Source organism: Orycteropus afer, unplaced genomic scaffold (genome assembly GCF_000298275.1).
Source record: "Orycteropus afer afer isolate SDZICR_OR568_19922 unplaced genomic scaffold, OryAfe1.0 scaffold00300, whole genome shotgun sequence".
Taxonomy (NCBI): domain Eukaryota; kingdom Metazoa; phylum Chordata; class Mammalia; order Tubulidentata; family Orycteropodidae; genus Orycteropus; species Orycteropus afer.
The window spans coordinates 4,354,241-4,372,825 of record NW_006921887.1 but is presented as its reverse complement, the minus strand read 5'-3'; the positions used below and the strand labels follow the sequence as shown (position 1 = coordinate 4,372,825).

At 38.5% G+C, this 18,585-nt stretch overlaps 1 protein-coding gene across 1 annotated transcript in view; it reads left to right on the top strand.

Annotated features, from left to right (window-relative positions):
* Positions 1-895: 895 nt before the first annotated feature.
* Positions 896-18,585, top strand: part of C9 (complement C9) — a 76,965-nt gene continuing 59,275 nt past the window's right edge. Inside the window, exons 1-3 of the mRNA XM_007951590.1 lie at positions 896-942; positions 1,261-1,399; positions 15,147-15,416. Coding sequence (XP_007949781.1) covers positions 896-942; positions 1,261-1,399; positions 15,147-15,416 — 456 coding nt within the window. The remainder of the gene's footprint in view (positions 943-1,260; positions 1,400-15,146; positions 15,417-18,585) is intronic.

Below are 18,585 nucleotides of genomic sequence, written 5' to 3'. Positions count from 1 at the left end.
AGTGGAAGACTGGGTAGGGCACCCAGGCTCTGTCTGAGCACACAGACTGTGATGGAGTTCCTGTGGGCCCAGAAGGTAGGTGGGAGTGGGGACGGCCACACCTCCATTTACCAAGCAGTGTAGGGTGTAGTAACAAGAAGAATGTCGTACCTTTTCAGTCTTGCATATTGCATATTCTTGAAGAGCTTTCCTCCAGTCCTGGTGCAGTATAGCTACTTCTTGTTCATATATTGTTTTACTTCTGTACAAACATTACCACTATCTATTTCTAAAAGTTTCATTACCATAAACAAAATCTCTATACTAATTAAACAATAAATTCCCATTCCTTACTCCCCTTAGTCCCTGGTAACCAGTAATCAACTTTTTGTCTCTATGTATTTACCTTTTCTAGATATGCCCTATAAATAGGGTCATATACAATATTCCTCTTTTTTGTCTGATTTATTTCACTTGGCATAATGCTGTCAAGATTCATCCATGTTGTAACATGTACCAGAACTTTATTTCTCTTTGTGGCTATATAATATTCCATTTTCTTGTTGGGCCACATATTATTTTTAAGCCTATAAATTGACACTTTACATTCTTAAGGCTAAACAAGATTCCTATTTCTGCATTAAAATTTGCCAAATAAAAAGATTTCACTGGGAAGAAAAAGGAGAACTTTTAAGAGTGCTTGGCTGACATTTTTGTGTTCCTCTTGGAAAGTACAATAGGAATAATATGAGCCTGGAGGGAATGAGGTTTTTGAGAAGCAATGAGACAGCTGCAGGAAAAGGCTTAAATTTAAAGAAAATGGGGAGAGAAAAGAGACCCAATGTTGATTCATAGATGAAAAATCATATGCATATGTTATATGGCCCCCTGAGATGCTCTGTTCTCAAATAATGTAATGGTTGATATTATAGCATTAGTTCTTGGTCCACTAAGGGAGATTAGGTAAGATTTACAGAGGTGGAGCTAGACTCCAGGAGCCAGATGGTCCCTTGTGCCTTATGTGCTGCATTTCTCTCATTTTGCTCTGAACAGTACCACAGTTACCTAAAAGCATTCATAAGGCCCTGCTAAGGTATGCTTTCTTTGAGAGACACTGAGCTGTGGTGAACAACTCTTGCTTCTGTTCTTGATTATACACTGTCCATTTGGGGTGATGGAGGCAGGAACTAAAGCAGTCCTTCCTTCTCCAGCTACAGAGGGCTGTCTTGCATTAATAAGATGTAGTATTTCCACACCTGAGGCTATGCTGCTTATTTTCAGGATCAACATTTTAGGTATGGATCCCCTAAGCACTCCTTTTGACAATGAGTTCTACAATGGCATCTGTGAGCGGGTTCGGGATGGAAACACCTTGACATACTATCGCAAACCCTGGAATTTGGCTTCTCTCTCCTATGAAGTAAGTCTCCTCAGAAAACAGCACAAATGTGAAATTGTTAGCTGAAGAGTTGCTTCCATAAATTTAATGATTTATAATGGGAAAAATTCAGTACGCTAAAAATTTAATGTGAAAATAAGATTTACTTTAAAAAGAGGAGGTATAGCTTTGATTTCTTTAGAAATATACAGGAGTCCACAATCTTCAGTAACATTTAACTGGTGATGTAATTTTGGCACATACATAGACTCAGTAAAACAAATCATCTAAGATTCTGAGATAAGTGAAAATTAAACCAGTGCTGACTAAAACAGTGAATACACTGCTCCCGTACTATTTAAATGAGTTTTTGGCCAGCTTGCCAGTGAAAGCCAAAATTTACATTTGTTTTCCTTCAACACTCCCCTTTACTGAGCCTGCCTTACTAATGTAATGGCCATTTTCACTCACCTTGAACCCTGTAGCTCTTTTGAAACTATCTCTGAAAAGTTATTTTTACACTAAACATTGCCATTCCAAACTTACCACTTTTGTTAAAGTCAACTAAATTTTCTAGAACTATCTACAGACTGGATCCTCATTTGAAGGATTAATATTATAACCTTTACAGAAGCCTTCTTTGGCTGAAGCAAGATATAATGTCATTGTTGTTATGTGCTGTTGAGTTGGACCCAACTCATAGCGACCCCTCCTTGGGTTTCCGAGGCAGTATCACTACGGGAGTAGATTGCCCAACCTTCCTTCCAAGGAGTGTCTGGTGGGTTTGAACCGCCAGCCTTCTGGTTAGCCGTCAATTACCTTAGACACTACGCTACCAGAGCTCCTAAGCAAGATGTAATAAAGATTAATAATTACCTTAGTCTCAGCTAGGAGCTACAATAATCTTTTTCTTGAAATGGCCCCATTGGTGAATGATAACTTTATTCAGTTATTACAAAATTATTTATTACTGTTATCAGTCCCACTACTGTGTGTGTGTGTGTGTGTGTGTGTGAATAAATCATCTGGTTAATATTACTTTTGTTTGTAACAATACAGGCATACCTATGAGATATTACAAGTTCAGTTCTATATCACTGCAATAAAGTGAATATTGAATTAAATCAAGTCAGTAATGTTTTGGTTTCCCAGTGCATATAAAAATTATGTTTACGCTATACTGTAGTCTGGGAGCTCTGGTAGCATAGTGGCTAAGACAATTGCCTGCTAACCAGATGGCTGGCAGTTCAAACCCACCAGCCACTCCTTGGAAGGAAGGTTGGGCAATCCTACTTCCGTAGTGATACTGCCTCGGAAACCCAAGGAGGGGTCGCTATGAGTCGGGTTTGACTCGACAGCACATAACAACAACAACAACAACAACATACTGTAGTCATTTAAGTATGCAATTGCATTATGATAAAGTTTGAAATATTGTGAAAATTACCAAAATATGACACAGAGACACAAAGTGAGCACATGCTATTGGAAAAATGGTGCTCATAGACTTGCTCGATGCAGGGTTGCTACAAACCTTCAATTTGTAAAAAGCATAATATCTGCAAAGCGTAATAAAGTACGTCTGCTTAACAAAACGAGGTGTGCCTATATTATAAATCAGTCCCTAGAGTTTGCAGCCTGAAATAATCTTACTTTTCCATTTATGGTAAAGATTTCAATATCTAGGCCATTTGACTAGCAATTTTTTGGCATGCGACCACATTATCATATTTCTTTTACCTATACTCCAGACAGGAACCAGTTTCCCGCAAATCTCAGGAAAATTATGGGTTTTTTATATTTCTCCAATTACCAACACCCAAACTTAATACATATGTAGGTTAGGTGCTCAAATTTTTGTTGGATCAATTATTTAAGTCTTATTTCAGTTTCTTATTGGCAATAATTTAACAGTCTTTTCTTCTTTGAGGGGATTCTATTGGCCCACCATTACATGGGAACATGTGTTAACAATGACATCTTACTCTGATACACTCGTCTCCCTCACTTTGTGTCCCTCCTCTCCAATGGGGTGCTGGCTCGATAGCCACACTACATGAGACACAATTCCAGCTCTGCCTCTAACTGATTTGTACAAATTAAAATATAAAACACTCTGAAAGTTTATGGCATGTAGTCAGTGCTCATTATAAATGATCTATTATCCTTTTTTAGAATGTAGTTAGTAAAGGATTTAGCTAATATTAGGCACATAATTAGTGGCTATGTAACAGGTAAATTTTACTGGCTACTTTATAAGTCAAAAGAAATGACTGAGAACAACCAAAGACTGGAAATATGAAAAACAAAAAAAAGATTTTACTTACGAATTGGATCCTTTCTACTTTTTCATCATTGGTTCTTTCTTCACTTTCATTGTTAAAAGTGATGATTTGTAAACTTAATCAGATTTACCAGTACCTGTTTCCTTCAACTCCTCCTTAAAACTGGGTCTCTGAAAATGTAAGGTTTTGTAAATGAACTCAAATTTGCAAAATGCACCCAGATTACAATCCTTCTTTCCATGACAAATATTGTCAATATCTTAAGTGATTTCTGTATCATGTCAACTGCCAATGATGTCTGCTTACCCCATAGCTTCTTAGATCCATTGCACTGCATCTATTCACATTTCTACCTAAGACCTTGCCCTTGTGTTCACCAGAACTATACTGTCTCTGAAATCTGAACACTTGAAAAATCCAAATATAACCCTTTGACTCACCACAACTATGTAATCTCGCAGCCCTCACCTTTACTTATGCCACTAACCTGTCCTTAAATCTCATCAAGACCCCAGTGTTTTGACATCTACTTTTCTCCCAGTCGATCTCCCTCTTCACCTCTTCAGTTCCTTACTCCGTACAATCCAGATCCATTTTGAACATTTTACCCATATTATCCTTAAGCAATGTCCTTGCTTTCCATTCTTTCTATAATCCAGAAAACAACTCCAACTTTGGATGAACGCTATTATTTTTCTACTCACTTCTAAACGTATGTTGCTGAGCACTATAAATAACATCATGCTAACACAAAGATGGGTGATATCATAACATCACTTAGGTCCTCCACACTGCTCAGTGGGTCTCCCACATTTTCCATAGGCTCCCTTTGCCTCCAGTCTCCACAAGGGCAGTTTAAAGCTGAAGCCCCTGACCTCATCACATAGATGACAATAGCTAGAACTTGACAGAGACTATACCAAGTCAAATTTCCTCAATCTTTCTTCTATATATATACAAATTTCTTGGTCACTTAGTCCATTCTTAAATCCTTCTGTTTTGTTTCACTAGAAAGCTTATCTTTCCATCTTATACTCCTCTCTTCTCAGATAGCTTGCTAGTCTCCCAAGCCTTATTTAACCTCTCTCTCATATCCCTCAACCCTGCCCTTAATATGTAAATATCTTCAAGACTTTCATCTAAAAAAAAAAAAGAAGAAGAAGAAGAAAAAGACACCCTGTAAAACTTCCCCACGACAACACACTTTTCTTGCCTATACTTACTGTCTAAAGTTTTACACTTCTCATCCATTCCCTGGATCTCTGTTATCTTCTTTATATTAATTCATCAGCCCTTTCCATCTGATTTCCCCAAAGTCCACCCCAAGCTCCTTTTAAACTTCTTTTTCTTGAGACAGCCCTTGAATATTGATGTTCCCAAAGTTTGTACTTCGTTTCACTAATCTCCCTCTACATACTCTGTTTGAGTGATTTAAGCCATTCTGTCACTTCAGTTTTTACCTCTGTCCTGATGCTTTACAAATCCTATATTTCATGTCAACTTCTCTCTCTGAGTTGGGTCTCTGTGTAGTAAATTGTCTGACATCATCATACAGTCAATAAGCCCAAAGTTGAATTCTCATCTTATTTCCAATTCCCCAGGCTTGTTCCTTGCTCTTGAGTTCTCCACCCTAGTAAATGTGAACAATATCTACTTAATCATCAAACTCAAAACCTAGACATTTTCCCAAAGGCTTCTTCTATTGACCAAATTCCCTCAAAACCCAATATATGGAACCAATCTCAAAGTTCTATGATTACTTTTTTTTTAGGTGCCACATAGTCAGTTCTGAGTCATGGCAACCCCAAGTACAACAGAATAAAACCCTGCCCATTCCGACACCATCCTCATAATTATTGCTATGTTTGAGACCATTGTTGTAGTCACTGTGCCAGTCCATCTCATTGACCATCTTCCCCTTGTTTGCTAACCCTCTACTTTACCAAGCATGATGTCCTTCTCCAAGGACTGGTGTTTTCTGATAACATGTCCAAAGTCATAATTGTTAGATGCCAGTGAGTTGGTTCCAATTCATAGTGACCCTATGTACAATAGAACAAACACAGGCCAGTCCCGTACTATCCTCAATACATCCCAGTGGAGATCTTTCTCTTTTTCACTGACCCCATTTCCTCAGTCTTTCCTCCGAGACTGGACCCTCCAGATGACAAGGCCAAAATACATGGGACAAAGTCTGGCCATCTTCACTTCTAAGGAGCCTTTCAGTTATTATAATGTCTCCTACATCAATCTCCTATTTATCATTCCTACTACAACTCCCCAAGGCCTCTGTCATCTCATCTGGGCTGTTATGATAGCTTTCTTACCAGTTTTCAATCTTCAATTTTACTCAATTTCAATTCATTACCTCCCATTACAACATAAAGACAAATGACCAATTAGATCCTATCACTCTGCAGCTTAAATTTGGAGAATGTCCCCCTGTAACCCACAGGATAGCAATCAAGCTTCTTGTCAGAGAGTACAAGGTCACTCCTGATCTTTTGATTGACACTCCACCCCAGCTTTCTCCTCTGAATCCTCTATTTTGGTTATATTCCCCTCCTGAAAACTAACACAGTACCTTTTGCTTTCCATTCTGTTTTGCTGTACTATACATATTCTGTACATATTGTACATATGCTGTATACATGCTGTGTTATACATACCTATATTCTTAAGGAACCCTGATGACACAGTGGTTAAGTGTTTGGCTGTTAGCCAAAAGGCTGATAGTTTGAACTCACCCAGCAGCTCTACAGGAGACCTGGAGATCTGCTCTCATAAAGATTACAGCCTAGGAAACCCTATAGGGCAGTTCTACTCTGTCTAATAGGGTCACTATGGAATCAGAGTAGCCTCCATAGCACACAACAACAACAGACATATTCTTAAGTCAATTTTCTGCTCATCTTATTTGCCTTGGAATCCTGAGAAACTAACATAGTATACCAAAACCAAACTCCCTGCTGTCGAGTCAGATCCAACTCAGAGTGATCCCTCCTTGGGTTTCTAAGGTGGTATCACTATGGAAATAAATTGCCAAATCTTCCTTCTGAGGAGTGGCTGGTGGATTTAAACCACCAGCCTTCTGGTTAGCAGTCAAATGCCTTAGGCACCATGCCACCAGACCTCCCAACATAGTTGTTGTTGTTGTTATTATGTGCCATCGAGTCGGACCCGACTCATAGCAACCCTTCCTTGGGTTTCCGAGGCAGTATCACTACGGAAGTAGATTGCCCCATCTTCCTTCCAAGGAGTGGCTGGTGGGTTTGAACCGCCAAACTTCTGGTTAGCAGTTAAGTGCCTTTGCCACTATGCTACCAGAGCTCTCAACATAGTATAGTGTGCTAAATAAATGTTTATAGAATTAATCAATAAGTGCATGCCAGAACTTTAGCACTCTTAAAAAAAAAAAAAAAAAAAAGCATTAGTGATTAGGCAAACACATAATTGGAGTTGCCATTCAGATTGACAGCACAACTGCAAACAGAATTTTTATTAACATTCTAACTGCTCTTTCTACTGGCAATTTGAGCCCATTTAGAAAACCTGACAGAGTACAGATAAAATTTATTACATATACTGGTTGGTTGGTTTGTTGTATGGTGATGTTTCCCAAGAGGTAAATATGTGGACTATCCCTAGAGTAACTGTTCTCTTGAAAAAATGCTAGGATCAACAAATCATATGGGTTCAAATCATGAAGGTCACCATATGTCATAACTTGGGCTGAGCCACTGAGGAGAGCAACATGGTCAGAGTTTCATTAAGTTTCACTAATGAAACTCTGTGTTTTGTGGAGATCAATTCTAAAGGCAAAATATCAGAGGAAATGAGAACAGAAGGAAGCTATTTTATGGTCCAGGAAGGAGGTAATAAAAGACTAAACTGGGTCAGTAATACTAGACACAGACAGGAAGAGAAGAAAACCACCGTTTTTAAGAACTTAAGAATTTGTGGATGAAAAACAGTATTGCACATGCTTGGTTGCCAAGTTCAAACATCCGTCAATATGCAAACATCCTTTAATAATCAGAACATGGAATGGACAAAATATGAATCTAGGAAAATTGGAAACTGTCAAAAATGAAATAGAACACATAAAGATTGATATCCTAGGTACTAGTAGCTGAAATGAACTGCTTTTGGCCATTTTGAATCAGACAACTATATGATCTACTATGCCAGGAATGACAATTTGAAGAGGAGTGGCATGGCATTCATCATTACAAAAGATGTTTCAAGATCTGTCCTGAACTACAATTCTGTCAGTGATAGGATAATATCCATACACCTACCAGTTACTACTACTACTATTCAAATTTATGCACCAACCACCAAACAAAAAGCTGAGGAAACTGAAGATTTTTATCAACTTCTGCAGTCTGAAATTGACAAAACATGCAATCAAGATGTGTTAATTATCACTGATGACTGGAATGCAAAAATTACAAACAAAGAAGAATCACTGGTAGTTGGAAAATTTGGCCTTGGTGACAGAAATAATGCTGGAGATCACATGATAGAACTTTGCAAGATCAATGACTTATTCATTGCAAATACAGTTTTTCAACCACACAAACATTGTCTATACATGTGGACTTCACCAGATGGAATACACAGGAATCAGATTGACTACATCTGTGGCAAGAGGTGGTGGAAAAAGCTCAATATCTTCAGCCAAAACCAAGCCAGGAACGGATTGTGGAACAGACCATCAACTGCTCATAAGCAAGTTAAACTTGAAGTTGAAGACAATTAAAACAAGTCCATGAGAGTCAAAGTATGATCTTGAATATATCCCTCCTGAATTTAGAGACCATCTAAAGAATAGATTTGATGCATTGAACACCAATGACCAAAAACCAGAAGAATTGTGGGATGACATCAAGAACATCATCAACAAAGAAAGCAAGAGGTCATTAAAAAGATGAGAAAAAAAGAAAAGACCAAAATGGATGTCAAAAGAGACTCTGAAGTTTGCCCTTGAGCAGAGAGTAAACAAAGCAAAGGGAAGAAATGACAAGATAAAAGAGTTGAACAGAAAATTTCAAAGAGAAGCTTGGGCAAACAAAACCAATTATTATAATGAAATATGCAAAGACTTGGGTTAGAAAACCAAAAGGGAAGAACACACTCAGTATTTCTCAAGCTGAAAGAACTGAGGAAAAAGTTAAATCTCAAGTTTCAATATGGAAAGATTCTATGGGCAAATTATTGAGTGGTGCAGGAAGCATCAAAAGAAGATGGAAGGAATAAACAGAGTCACTGTACCAAAAAGAACTGGTAGATCTTTATCCATTTCAGGAAGTGGCATATGATCAAGACCAATGATATTGAAGGAAGAAGTCAAAGCTGCAATGAAGGAATTGGCAAAGAACAAGGCTCCAGGAATTGATGGAATACCCAATGAGATGTTTCAACAAACAGATGCCCTACTGTAGACACTCACTTCGTTATGACAAGAGATTTGGAAGACAGCTACCTGGCCAACTGACTGGAAGAGATTCATATTTATACTCATTCCAAAGAAAGGTAATCCCATAGAATGTGGAAATTGTAGAACAATATCACTACTATCACACACAAGTAAAATCTTGTTGTGTTGTTGTTGTTAGGTGCCGTCGAGTCATTTCTGACTCATAGCGACCCCATGCTCAGCAGAACAAAACAATGCCCGATCCCGCACCAGCTCCATGATCCCTGCTATATTTGAGCCCATCATCGCAACCACCGTGTCAATCCATCTCGTTAAAGGCCTCCCCCTCTTTTGTCAACCCTCCAGCCTACCAAGCATGACATCCTTCTCCAAGTAATGGTCCCTTCTGACAACATGACCAAAATAGTTGAGATGAAGTCTGGCCATTCTCGCTTCCAAGGAGCATTTTGGGTGCACTTCCTCCAGGAAAGATCTGTTAGTTCTTTTAGCAGTCCATGGTACTTTCAGCATTCTCCGCCAGCACCACAACTCAAAAGCATCAACTCTTTTTCGGTCTTCCTTATTCATTGTCCAGCTCTCACATGCATACGAGGCAATTGGAAATATCATGGCTTCTGTCAGGTGCACCTTAGTCCTCAAGGAGACATCCTTGCTCCTCAGCACTTGAAACAGTTCCTTCGTGGTTGACTTTCCCAATGCTACTCGTCATCTAATGTCCTGACTGCTGCTTCCAATGGCATCGATTGTAGAACCAAGCAACATGAATTCTTTGACAACCTCAATCTTCTCTCCATTTATTGTAATGCTGCTCATTGGTCCAGTTGTGAGTATTTTTGTTTACTTTATATTGAGATGTAAACCATGCTGCAGACTGTATTCTTCAGTCTTCATCAGTAAGTGCCTCAAGTCATCCTCACTTTCAGCAAGCAAAGTTGTATTGTCTGTGTATCTCAGGTTGTTAATGATTCTTCCTCCAATCCTGATGCCACATTTTTCTTCATATAGTCCAGCTTCTTGGATTATTTGCTCAACATATAGATTGAATAAGTGTGGAGAAAGGATACAACCCTGACGCACTCCCTTCCTGATTTTAAACCATGCAGTGTCCCCTTGTTCTATTCAAACACCAGCCTCCTGGTCAAGGTACAGGTTCCTCATGAGTACAATCAAGTGCTCAGGAATTCCCATTCTTCTCAATGTTATCCATAATTTGTCATGATCCACACAATCAAATGCCTTTGCATAGTCAATAAAACACAAGTAGACATCTTTCTGGTATTCTTTGCCTTGAGCCAAGATCCATCTGACAACAGCTATGATATCCCTTGTTCCATGTCCTCTTCTGAATCCAGCTTGCACCTTGGGAAGTTCTCTGTCAATATACTGCTGCAAACGTTTTTGAATTATCTTCAGTAAGATCTTATTTGCGTGCAATATTAATGATATTGTTCTAAAATTTCCACAATCTATGGGATCACCTTTCTTTGGAATGGGTACAAATATGGATCTCTTCCAGTCAGTTAGCCAGTAAAATCTTACTGAAGACAATTCAAAAATGGTTGCAGCAGTATATTGACAGGGAACTTCCAGAGGTGCAATCCAAATTCAGAAGAGGACATGGAACAAGGGATATCATCATGGATGTCAGATGGATCTTGGCTCAAAGCAAAGAATACCAGAAAGCTATTTATTTGTGTTTTATTGACTTTGCAAAAGCATTTGATGGTGTAGATCCTAACAAACTTTGGATAACATCGAGAAGAATGGGTATTCCAGAAAATTTAATTATACTCAGGAGGAACCTGTACATAGACCAGGAGGCTGGCATTCGAACAGAACAAGGGGACACTGAATGATTTAATATCAAGAAGGGAGTGTTTCAGGGTTGTGTCCTTTCACCATACTTATTCAATCTGTATGCTGTGCAAATAATCTGATAAGCTGGACTATATAAAGAAGAACATGGCATCAAGATTGGAGGGAGAATCATTAACAACCTGCGATATGCTAATGACACAACTTTGCTTGCTGAAAGTCAGGATGACTTGAAGCCCTTACTGATGAAGATTGAAGATTACAGTCTGCAGTATGGATTACACCTCATTATAAAGAAAACAAAAAATCCTCACAACTAGATCTATAAGCAGCATCACAATAAATGGAGAAAAGATTGAAATTATCAAAGACTCCACATTGCTTGGTTCTACAATCGACGCCAAAGGAGGCAGCAGTCAAGACATCAGAAGATGTATATGACTGGGCAAGTTGGCTGCAAAAAAACCTCTTTCAAGTGCTGAAGAGCAAAGATGTCTCCTTGAGGACTAGGGTGCACCTGACACAAACCCTGATATTTTCAATTGCCTCATATCCATGTGAGAGCTGGACAATGAGTAAGGAAGACTGAAGAATAATGGATGTTTTTGAGTTGTGGTGCCAGTGAAGAATGCTGAAAGTACCATGGACTGCTAAAAGAACTAACAGATCTGTCCTGGAGGAAGTACATCCGAAATGCTCCTTGGAAGTGAGAATGGCCAGACTTTGTCTCACCTACTTTGGTCATGTTGTCAGAAGGGACAATTCCCTAGAGAAGGATGTCGTCCTTGGTAAGGAGGAGGGTCAATGAAAGAGGCGAAGGCCCTCAATGAGATGGATTGACACAGTGGCTCTGGTAATGAGCTCAAGTATAGCAAGATCACAGAGCTGGCACAGGACCAAGCGATGTTTCGTTCTGCTGTGCATAGGGTCCCTATGAGTCCAAGATGACCCAACAGCACCTAACAACAGTTGCCAAGTTCAGTCTTCTTCATTTGAATTCTGATAAGTTTCTCCAGTTATCATCCATGTACTTTAAGCAACTTATTTAATTTCCCTGGTAAATATCTTCTTATAAAATGGATGATGATAGTACCTACTTCATAGATTTGTTGGAAGATTAAATGAGTAAATACACACAAATTGTTTAGAACACTGTCACAAAGTAAACTCTCAATAGATGGAATATGTCAAGGAAGTCAAAGGAGACCCTCAGAGGATGATAAGCCACCAAAAGAGACCTGGGTGGTGGGGTGGATGAAAAATCCACTGAAATAGAAGGAAAATAGTCAGGTTTAAGATAAGCCTTGAAATAGTATTAACCAGGCCAAGACATGTAGTATGTATGTGATTGTGTGTCAGTGCACATGTATGTGTGTGAAAGACTGTATGTTTGTGAGTGTTATGGAAGGATTGGAAGAGGAAATCTGAGGAGTCTTTTGGAAAGTAAAAGCAGCCTAAAAGGGCGCTGCAGTGTGAAGATGTACACGCCATAGAAAAACAGAGTAGTGCATAAGTGACTGGAGAACAGTCAGGGTATGAGAAACTTAGTGTAAGTCTAGTTTCCACTGTCTCTTAAAGGCAGTGGAAGACAGTGCAAGATTTTAAGCAGGGAGGTAACGTGGTAAGGTTTTCTCTTCCCCATTGTGGTCAGTACTTTTCCAGGCATGCCTTGCTCTAAAGATAATTATATACACTTTAGTCTTCCCCACTGGACAGCAACTTTAGATTTCCCCACACAGAACTGCCACCCAACACATGCTACTGATCCAATCTAGGCCACTGTCTGGAAACAGATCTGCCCTCCCAGGCCATCTATTTCAGAGGACCTCCGGAAAGGGAGCTGAAATCCTGAGAATTAACACCCCTCCCATTGATACTTGGAGTCCTTGGGTGGCATAAATGGTTAAGTGCTCGAGTACTAACTAAAAGGTCAGCAGTTCAAGAGACACCGCAGAAGAAAGGCCTGATGATCTGCTTCCAAAAGGTCACAGCCATGGAAACCTGTGGAGTACAGTCCTACTCCAGACTCATGGGGTCACCAGGACTTGGAATCAGCTCGACTGCTTTTATTTTTGTTTTCTTTTGTTTTGCTCTTGGTTTTCACTGATATCTGACAAAAGCTAAATTATCAAAGACCATTTAAATGGAAAGTTTTAATTTTTAACTAGGTTAGTTAAGCTTGTTTGTTTGTTTTAATGTAAAATCCATGTGGTGAAAAGAAAAAAGAAAAGTTCAATAGCACAAAAAGGTATTCAAGAAAAAGTCAGTCTCCCTTGCATTCTAGATTCCCATTTTCTCTTCTCAATGGAAACAGTGTTTCACTCTGTCTGGGGTCTTTTGACCATTCTTCCACCAATCTTTTATGCATACATTAGCATTTTGTTCTTTGACAGGCAGTAGAGTGCAAAGAAAGGTGATCCCACAGAATGTACATTATTGAACAATATCATTAATATCACATGCAAGTAAAATCTTACTAAAGATAATTCAAAAACAGTTGCAGCAGTATATTGACAGAGAACTTCAAGAAATGCAAGCTGGATTCAGAAGAGGACATGCAAGAAGGAATATCATTGCTTATGTCAGATGGATCTTGCCTTAAAGCAAAGAATACCAGAAAGATGTTTACTTCTGTTTTATTGACTATGCAAAATTATTCAATTATGTGGATCATAACAAATTATGGGTAACATTGAGAAGAATGAGGATTCCAGAACACTTATTGTGCTCATAAGGAACCTGTAGATAGATCAGGAGGCTGTCATTCGAACAGGAAAAGGGGATACTACATGATTTAAAATCAGGAAGGGAGTGCACCAGGGTTGTATTGTTTTACCATACTTGTTCAGTTTGTATGCTGAGTATATTATCTGAGAAGCTGGATTATATGAGGAAGAATGTGGTATCAGGATTGGAAGAAGACTCATTAACAACTTGTGATATGCAGATGACACAACTCTGTTTGCTGAAAATGAGGATGACTTGAAGCACTTACTGATGAAGATTGAAGACTACAGTCTGGAGTATGAGTTACACCTCAATATAAAGAAAACAAAAATCCTCACAACTGGTCCAATAAACAGCATCACAATGAATGGAGAAAAGATTGAAGTTGTCAAAGATTTCATGTTACTTGGTTCCACAATCAACACCAATCAAAGCAGCAGTCAAGACAATGTATTACATTGGGCAAATCTGCTGCAAAAGACCTCTTTCAGGTACTGAAGAGCAAAGATATTTCCTTGAAGACTAAGGTGTGCCTAACCCAAGCAATGGTATTTTCAATTGCCTCTTATGAATGTGAGAGTTGGACAGTAAATAAGGAAGACCAAAGAAAAGTTGAAGCTTTTGAGTTGTGGTGTTGGCAAAGAACACTGAAAGTACCATGGACTGCTAAAAGAACAAACGAATGTATCATGGAGGAAGTGTAGCTGGAATCCTCCTTGGAAGCGAGAATGTCCAGACTTCGTCTCACCTACATTGGTCATGCTATCAGAAGGACCTTTTCCTGGAGAATGATATCATGCTTGGTAAAGTGGAGGGTCAATGAAAAAGGGAAAGGCCCTCCACAAGATGGATGGAGACAGTGGCTACAACAATGGGCTCAGGTATAGCAGCAATCATGAGGCTGGCACAGGACCATGCTGTGTCTCATTCTATTGTGCATAAGGTCGCTGTTAGTCACAGATGACTTGACAGCACCTAACAACAACAACAAAGTACAAAGGTAAAGAGAACCATTTTTGAGGCCAGATATCTCAGGGACCAGTCCTGGCTCTTTTACCTATATGACATAATAAGTGTAAAATGACTAAGAAGTGCCTATAAACTTTCAGTAAGTTTTGTTATTTATTTGTTTGCACAAGATGGGAGTACACTGTGCATCTCTTCTGCAACTTACTTTGTAATTATTAATAGAGATATTTGCTTTTGAAAACTTGTTATGTTCTAAGCCTTTCCTAAGCATTATCTCATTGATTCCTCACAACAATCTTTGGGCTAGGTAGGATGAGTATATCTGTTTTACAAATTAGGAATCCCAGGCACAGAGAGATTATTATTCCCCAAGTGACAGGTCCTGTCAATGGTGAAGCCAGGATTTGAACCCCAGAAGTGTGCCTCCAGAGCCTTCATTCCTCTTTTGCTTGACTCCCTTCCATAGAATTGCTTAATTTGTATTTATTTCTGTTCTTTTTATTTGTGTATGTGTCTGTTGTTTTTAACAACACCTTATTATTCTTTTTAGGTCAAAGCTGATAAAAATATGAGAACTGAGCATTTTGAAAGACAGTTTCAAGCATTCACCAACATCATCCAAGAGAAGAGATCAACTTTTAATGTTGATTTATCTCTAAAATTCATACCTACTGAAACTATTAAAGACCTTAAAAATACAATTAAAGGAAAGGATAATGGAAAGAGCACCACTAAACAGGAAAATAAAAAGAATAGCTTTCATTTTCACTATTCCAAAAATGAAAGTTACCAACAATTCTTGTCATATTTTTCAGAAAAGGTAAGAGTAAATTCTTCATATAGAGAATATATGTTTGAAACTAACCAAACCCCTTCTTTTAAGTTTATAGGTACAGAACAGATAGAACTCATAAGAGAGAGAAAATTACACTCAAGAAATCCTCAAGTGTAGTTAGAATGGCATAAAGAAGAATGACAACTGAGGAAAAATCTGATGGGAGGTTTGGTAGCAGTATGTGGGTCAGATGTTTGGTGATAGTGAGCAGAGAGCAAGTGTATTAAGAATTCAGAGTGCACATTTTTTACTGAGATTGTAGTAACTATTCAATTTCTATTGTCATCAGAATTATAATAAGCTCTGTAATTCATTGCAATGCCTTAGAATGCTACCATTAACTTACTACAAAATGTGCCTCTAAAGTAATGATGCCATGCAATTGTATACATTACCCATGAAATTGACCTGCTTACCTTGTCATCATGCCTTTAATTTGAGACTTTCAAAAGTATTTGAGACAATTAAGCCAGATTTAGAAATTTGTTTCATCATCTTTGGAAGAAATTTAAAATGTATTTTTTGTAATCACTATGATACTGGTTAGGGAGCCCTGGTGTGTAGTGGTTAAAGCATTTGGCTGTTAAGCAAAAGTTCAGTAGTTTGAGCCCACCAGCCACTCCAAGACATAAAGATGAGGCAGCCTTTCTCCATAAAGATTTACAGCCTTAGAAACTCTATGGGTTTCCTGTCTTTGAGGGTCACTATGAGTCAGAATCAACTCAATGGAAGTAGGTTTGGTTTGGTTGTCTTTATGATGTTTGTTAAATGTTCAGTCTTCCTTTTCTGATACCACAATCACCTGTTAACCTTCCTCTACATGAAAATAGTAATTAACACTTAACAGAAGGCTGGGGGTTCAAACCCACCAGCCACTCGGAGGAAGGAAGGTTGGGCAATCCTACTTCCATAGTGATACTGCCTCGGAAACCCAAGAAGGGGTCGCTATGAGTCGGGGCCGACTCGACGGCACATAACAACAACAACAACAACAATATGTATCTTATGCCTAATTATTTGTTTTGTGTAGGTCTATACATTTTCTATATTCACGTGTATATCCACCCCAAGTATACAATTGGAGAACCCTTTTAATCATTAAACAAACATTTAATTGAGGACATAATATGACAAGGTACTGCTCCAGGTGCTTAGAATACATTAGGGAACAAAACTGATGAAAATTTCTGTCCTCATGCAGCTTAAAGTTCAGCAAGGACAGGCAGACAAACACAGTGAATGTAGTAACAAAAAAGAAGTTATATAGTATTTTAGGAAGTAACAAATGTTATAGAATAAGAGGAAAAGTAGAGTAGTGTAAGGGAAATCAGAGGTGTCAGACAGGTAACAGTAATAGACAGGAAGTTCAGGGTGGGCTTCCTTGAGGAGATGAAACTTGAGCAAAGATTTGAAGGAGAGGAGATAGCCGTACATACAGATATATTTAGTAAGCTGTACCTGCCTGGAGAAACTGTGCAAAGATGGGAACGTAACTGATGTGATAACTAGATCAAAGTGAACCAGAAAGAGAAAAATTCACAGAAGTTATTTGAAACCAGATAATGAAGGGCCTCATAGACCATTATAAGTGTTTCAGCTTTTTTCTGAGTGACATGGGAGGTCATTGAAGAGTTCTGAGGAGAAGGTTGACATACCTGACATATCTAAAATGATTACTCTAGGTACTCTATTGAGAAGAGATTCATAACATCTTATTGAGTGTTAAGAGTAAAAGCAAGGAATCATGTTAGAAAGCTATTTCAAATCCAGGTAAGAGATGATGGTGCTCAGACAGGATAGTTGTAAGAGTTCAGGTCCAAGGTTTTTGATCTGAGCAATCATCTGGAGCTTTCAGGAAGAGCAAGTTTGGAGAGGAAGATCAGGATTCAAGATTTAATTACGTTCCATTTGAGATGTCTATTAGACATTTCACTGAAATGTCAAGTAAAAAGTTTTAGGGGCTTGGGGATGAAACCTAGACTTGAGCTATATATTTAGGAATTGTTACCAGTTAGATGATGCATAAAGCTATAGAGCTTGGTGGGTCCACCAAGGGAGTTAATGTAGACAGAAAAGAGAAGGAAACTAAACTTGGAAAACTTCAAAATGAACAGACCTGGGGAAAGAGGAAGAACTGGCAAAGGAAACCAAAAAGTGGCCAGTGTAGTTTCCTTTAACCTTGCTACTCAAAATGTGGTTGGTGGACCAGCTGCATCAAATCTCTGGGGAGCTAGCATCTTAGATTCCACCGCAGATCTACTGAATCAGAATTATCTTTTAACAAAATTCCCTAGGTGATTTGTTTACATTTTACAGTTTGAGAAGCACTGCCCTGGAAGATAAGAGAAGGAACAGTATCAAGGAGACAGGAATGATAGATTGTGTCAAATGTGCTACTATGTCAGAGAAGACAAGGATCAAATGTGGTCATTGACTTAACATTATAAAGGTCATGGGTGACCTTGATCAGAGAAGTTTTTCTGAGTATTGAGGGTAGAAACATGATTGGATTAGATTAAAGAAAAAAGAAGGGAAGAATAGAAGACAGCCAGTATAGAACTCTTTCAAAGAATTTTGTAATTATGGGGACAAAGAAATGGGCAGTAGCTGGTAGAACAAGTGAGGTCGAGAGACATTTATTTCTTAAAATTGTTTTAAAATAGAAAAGAGAGCAACAGGTTTGTATGGCAATGATCCAAGATCCACTTTTGAATAAACTGAGCCAAATAACACCACATGTTTTTCTGACTCCAAACTACAAAATACACCTCCTATTTTAGTAATCAAGGAAAAGAAATTCAAGTATGTTGATCTTTAAGATCCACTGAGGTATGTGAACTGCTGTATGGAAAGTGAATTTGCCCTGCAAACTTTCACCCAAATCACAATTAAATAAATAAATAGATAGATAAATAAAAGACCCACTGAGAATTACTATGACAGATAACAGATGGAGAGCTCATATAACTCATCATATATAGAATTAAGTTATGTAAAGGTTTTTGTTGGGAGCTCTGGTAGTGTAGTGCCTAAGGCACTTGATGGCTAACCAGAAGGCTGGCGGTTCAAACCACCAGCCACTCCTCGGAAGGGAGAGAGATGGGGCAATCTACTTTCGTAGTGATACTGCCTAGGAAACCCAAGGAGGGGTCTC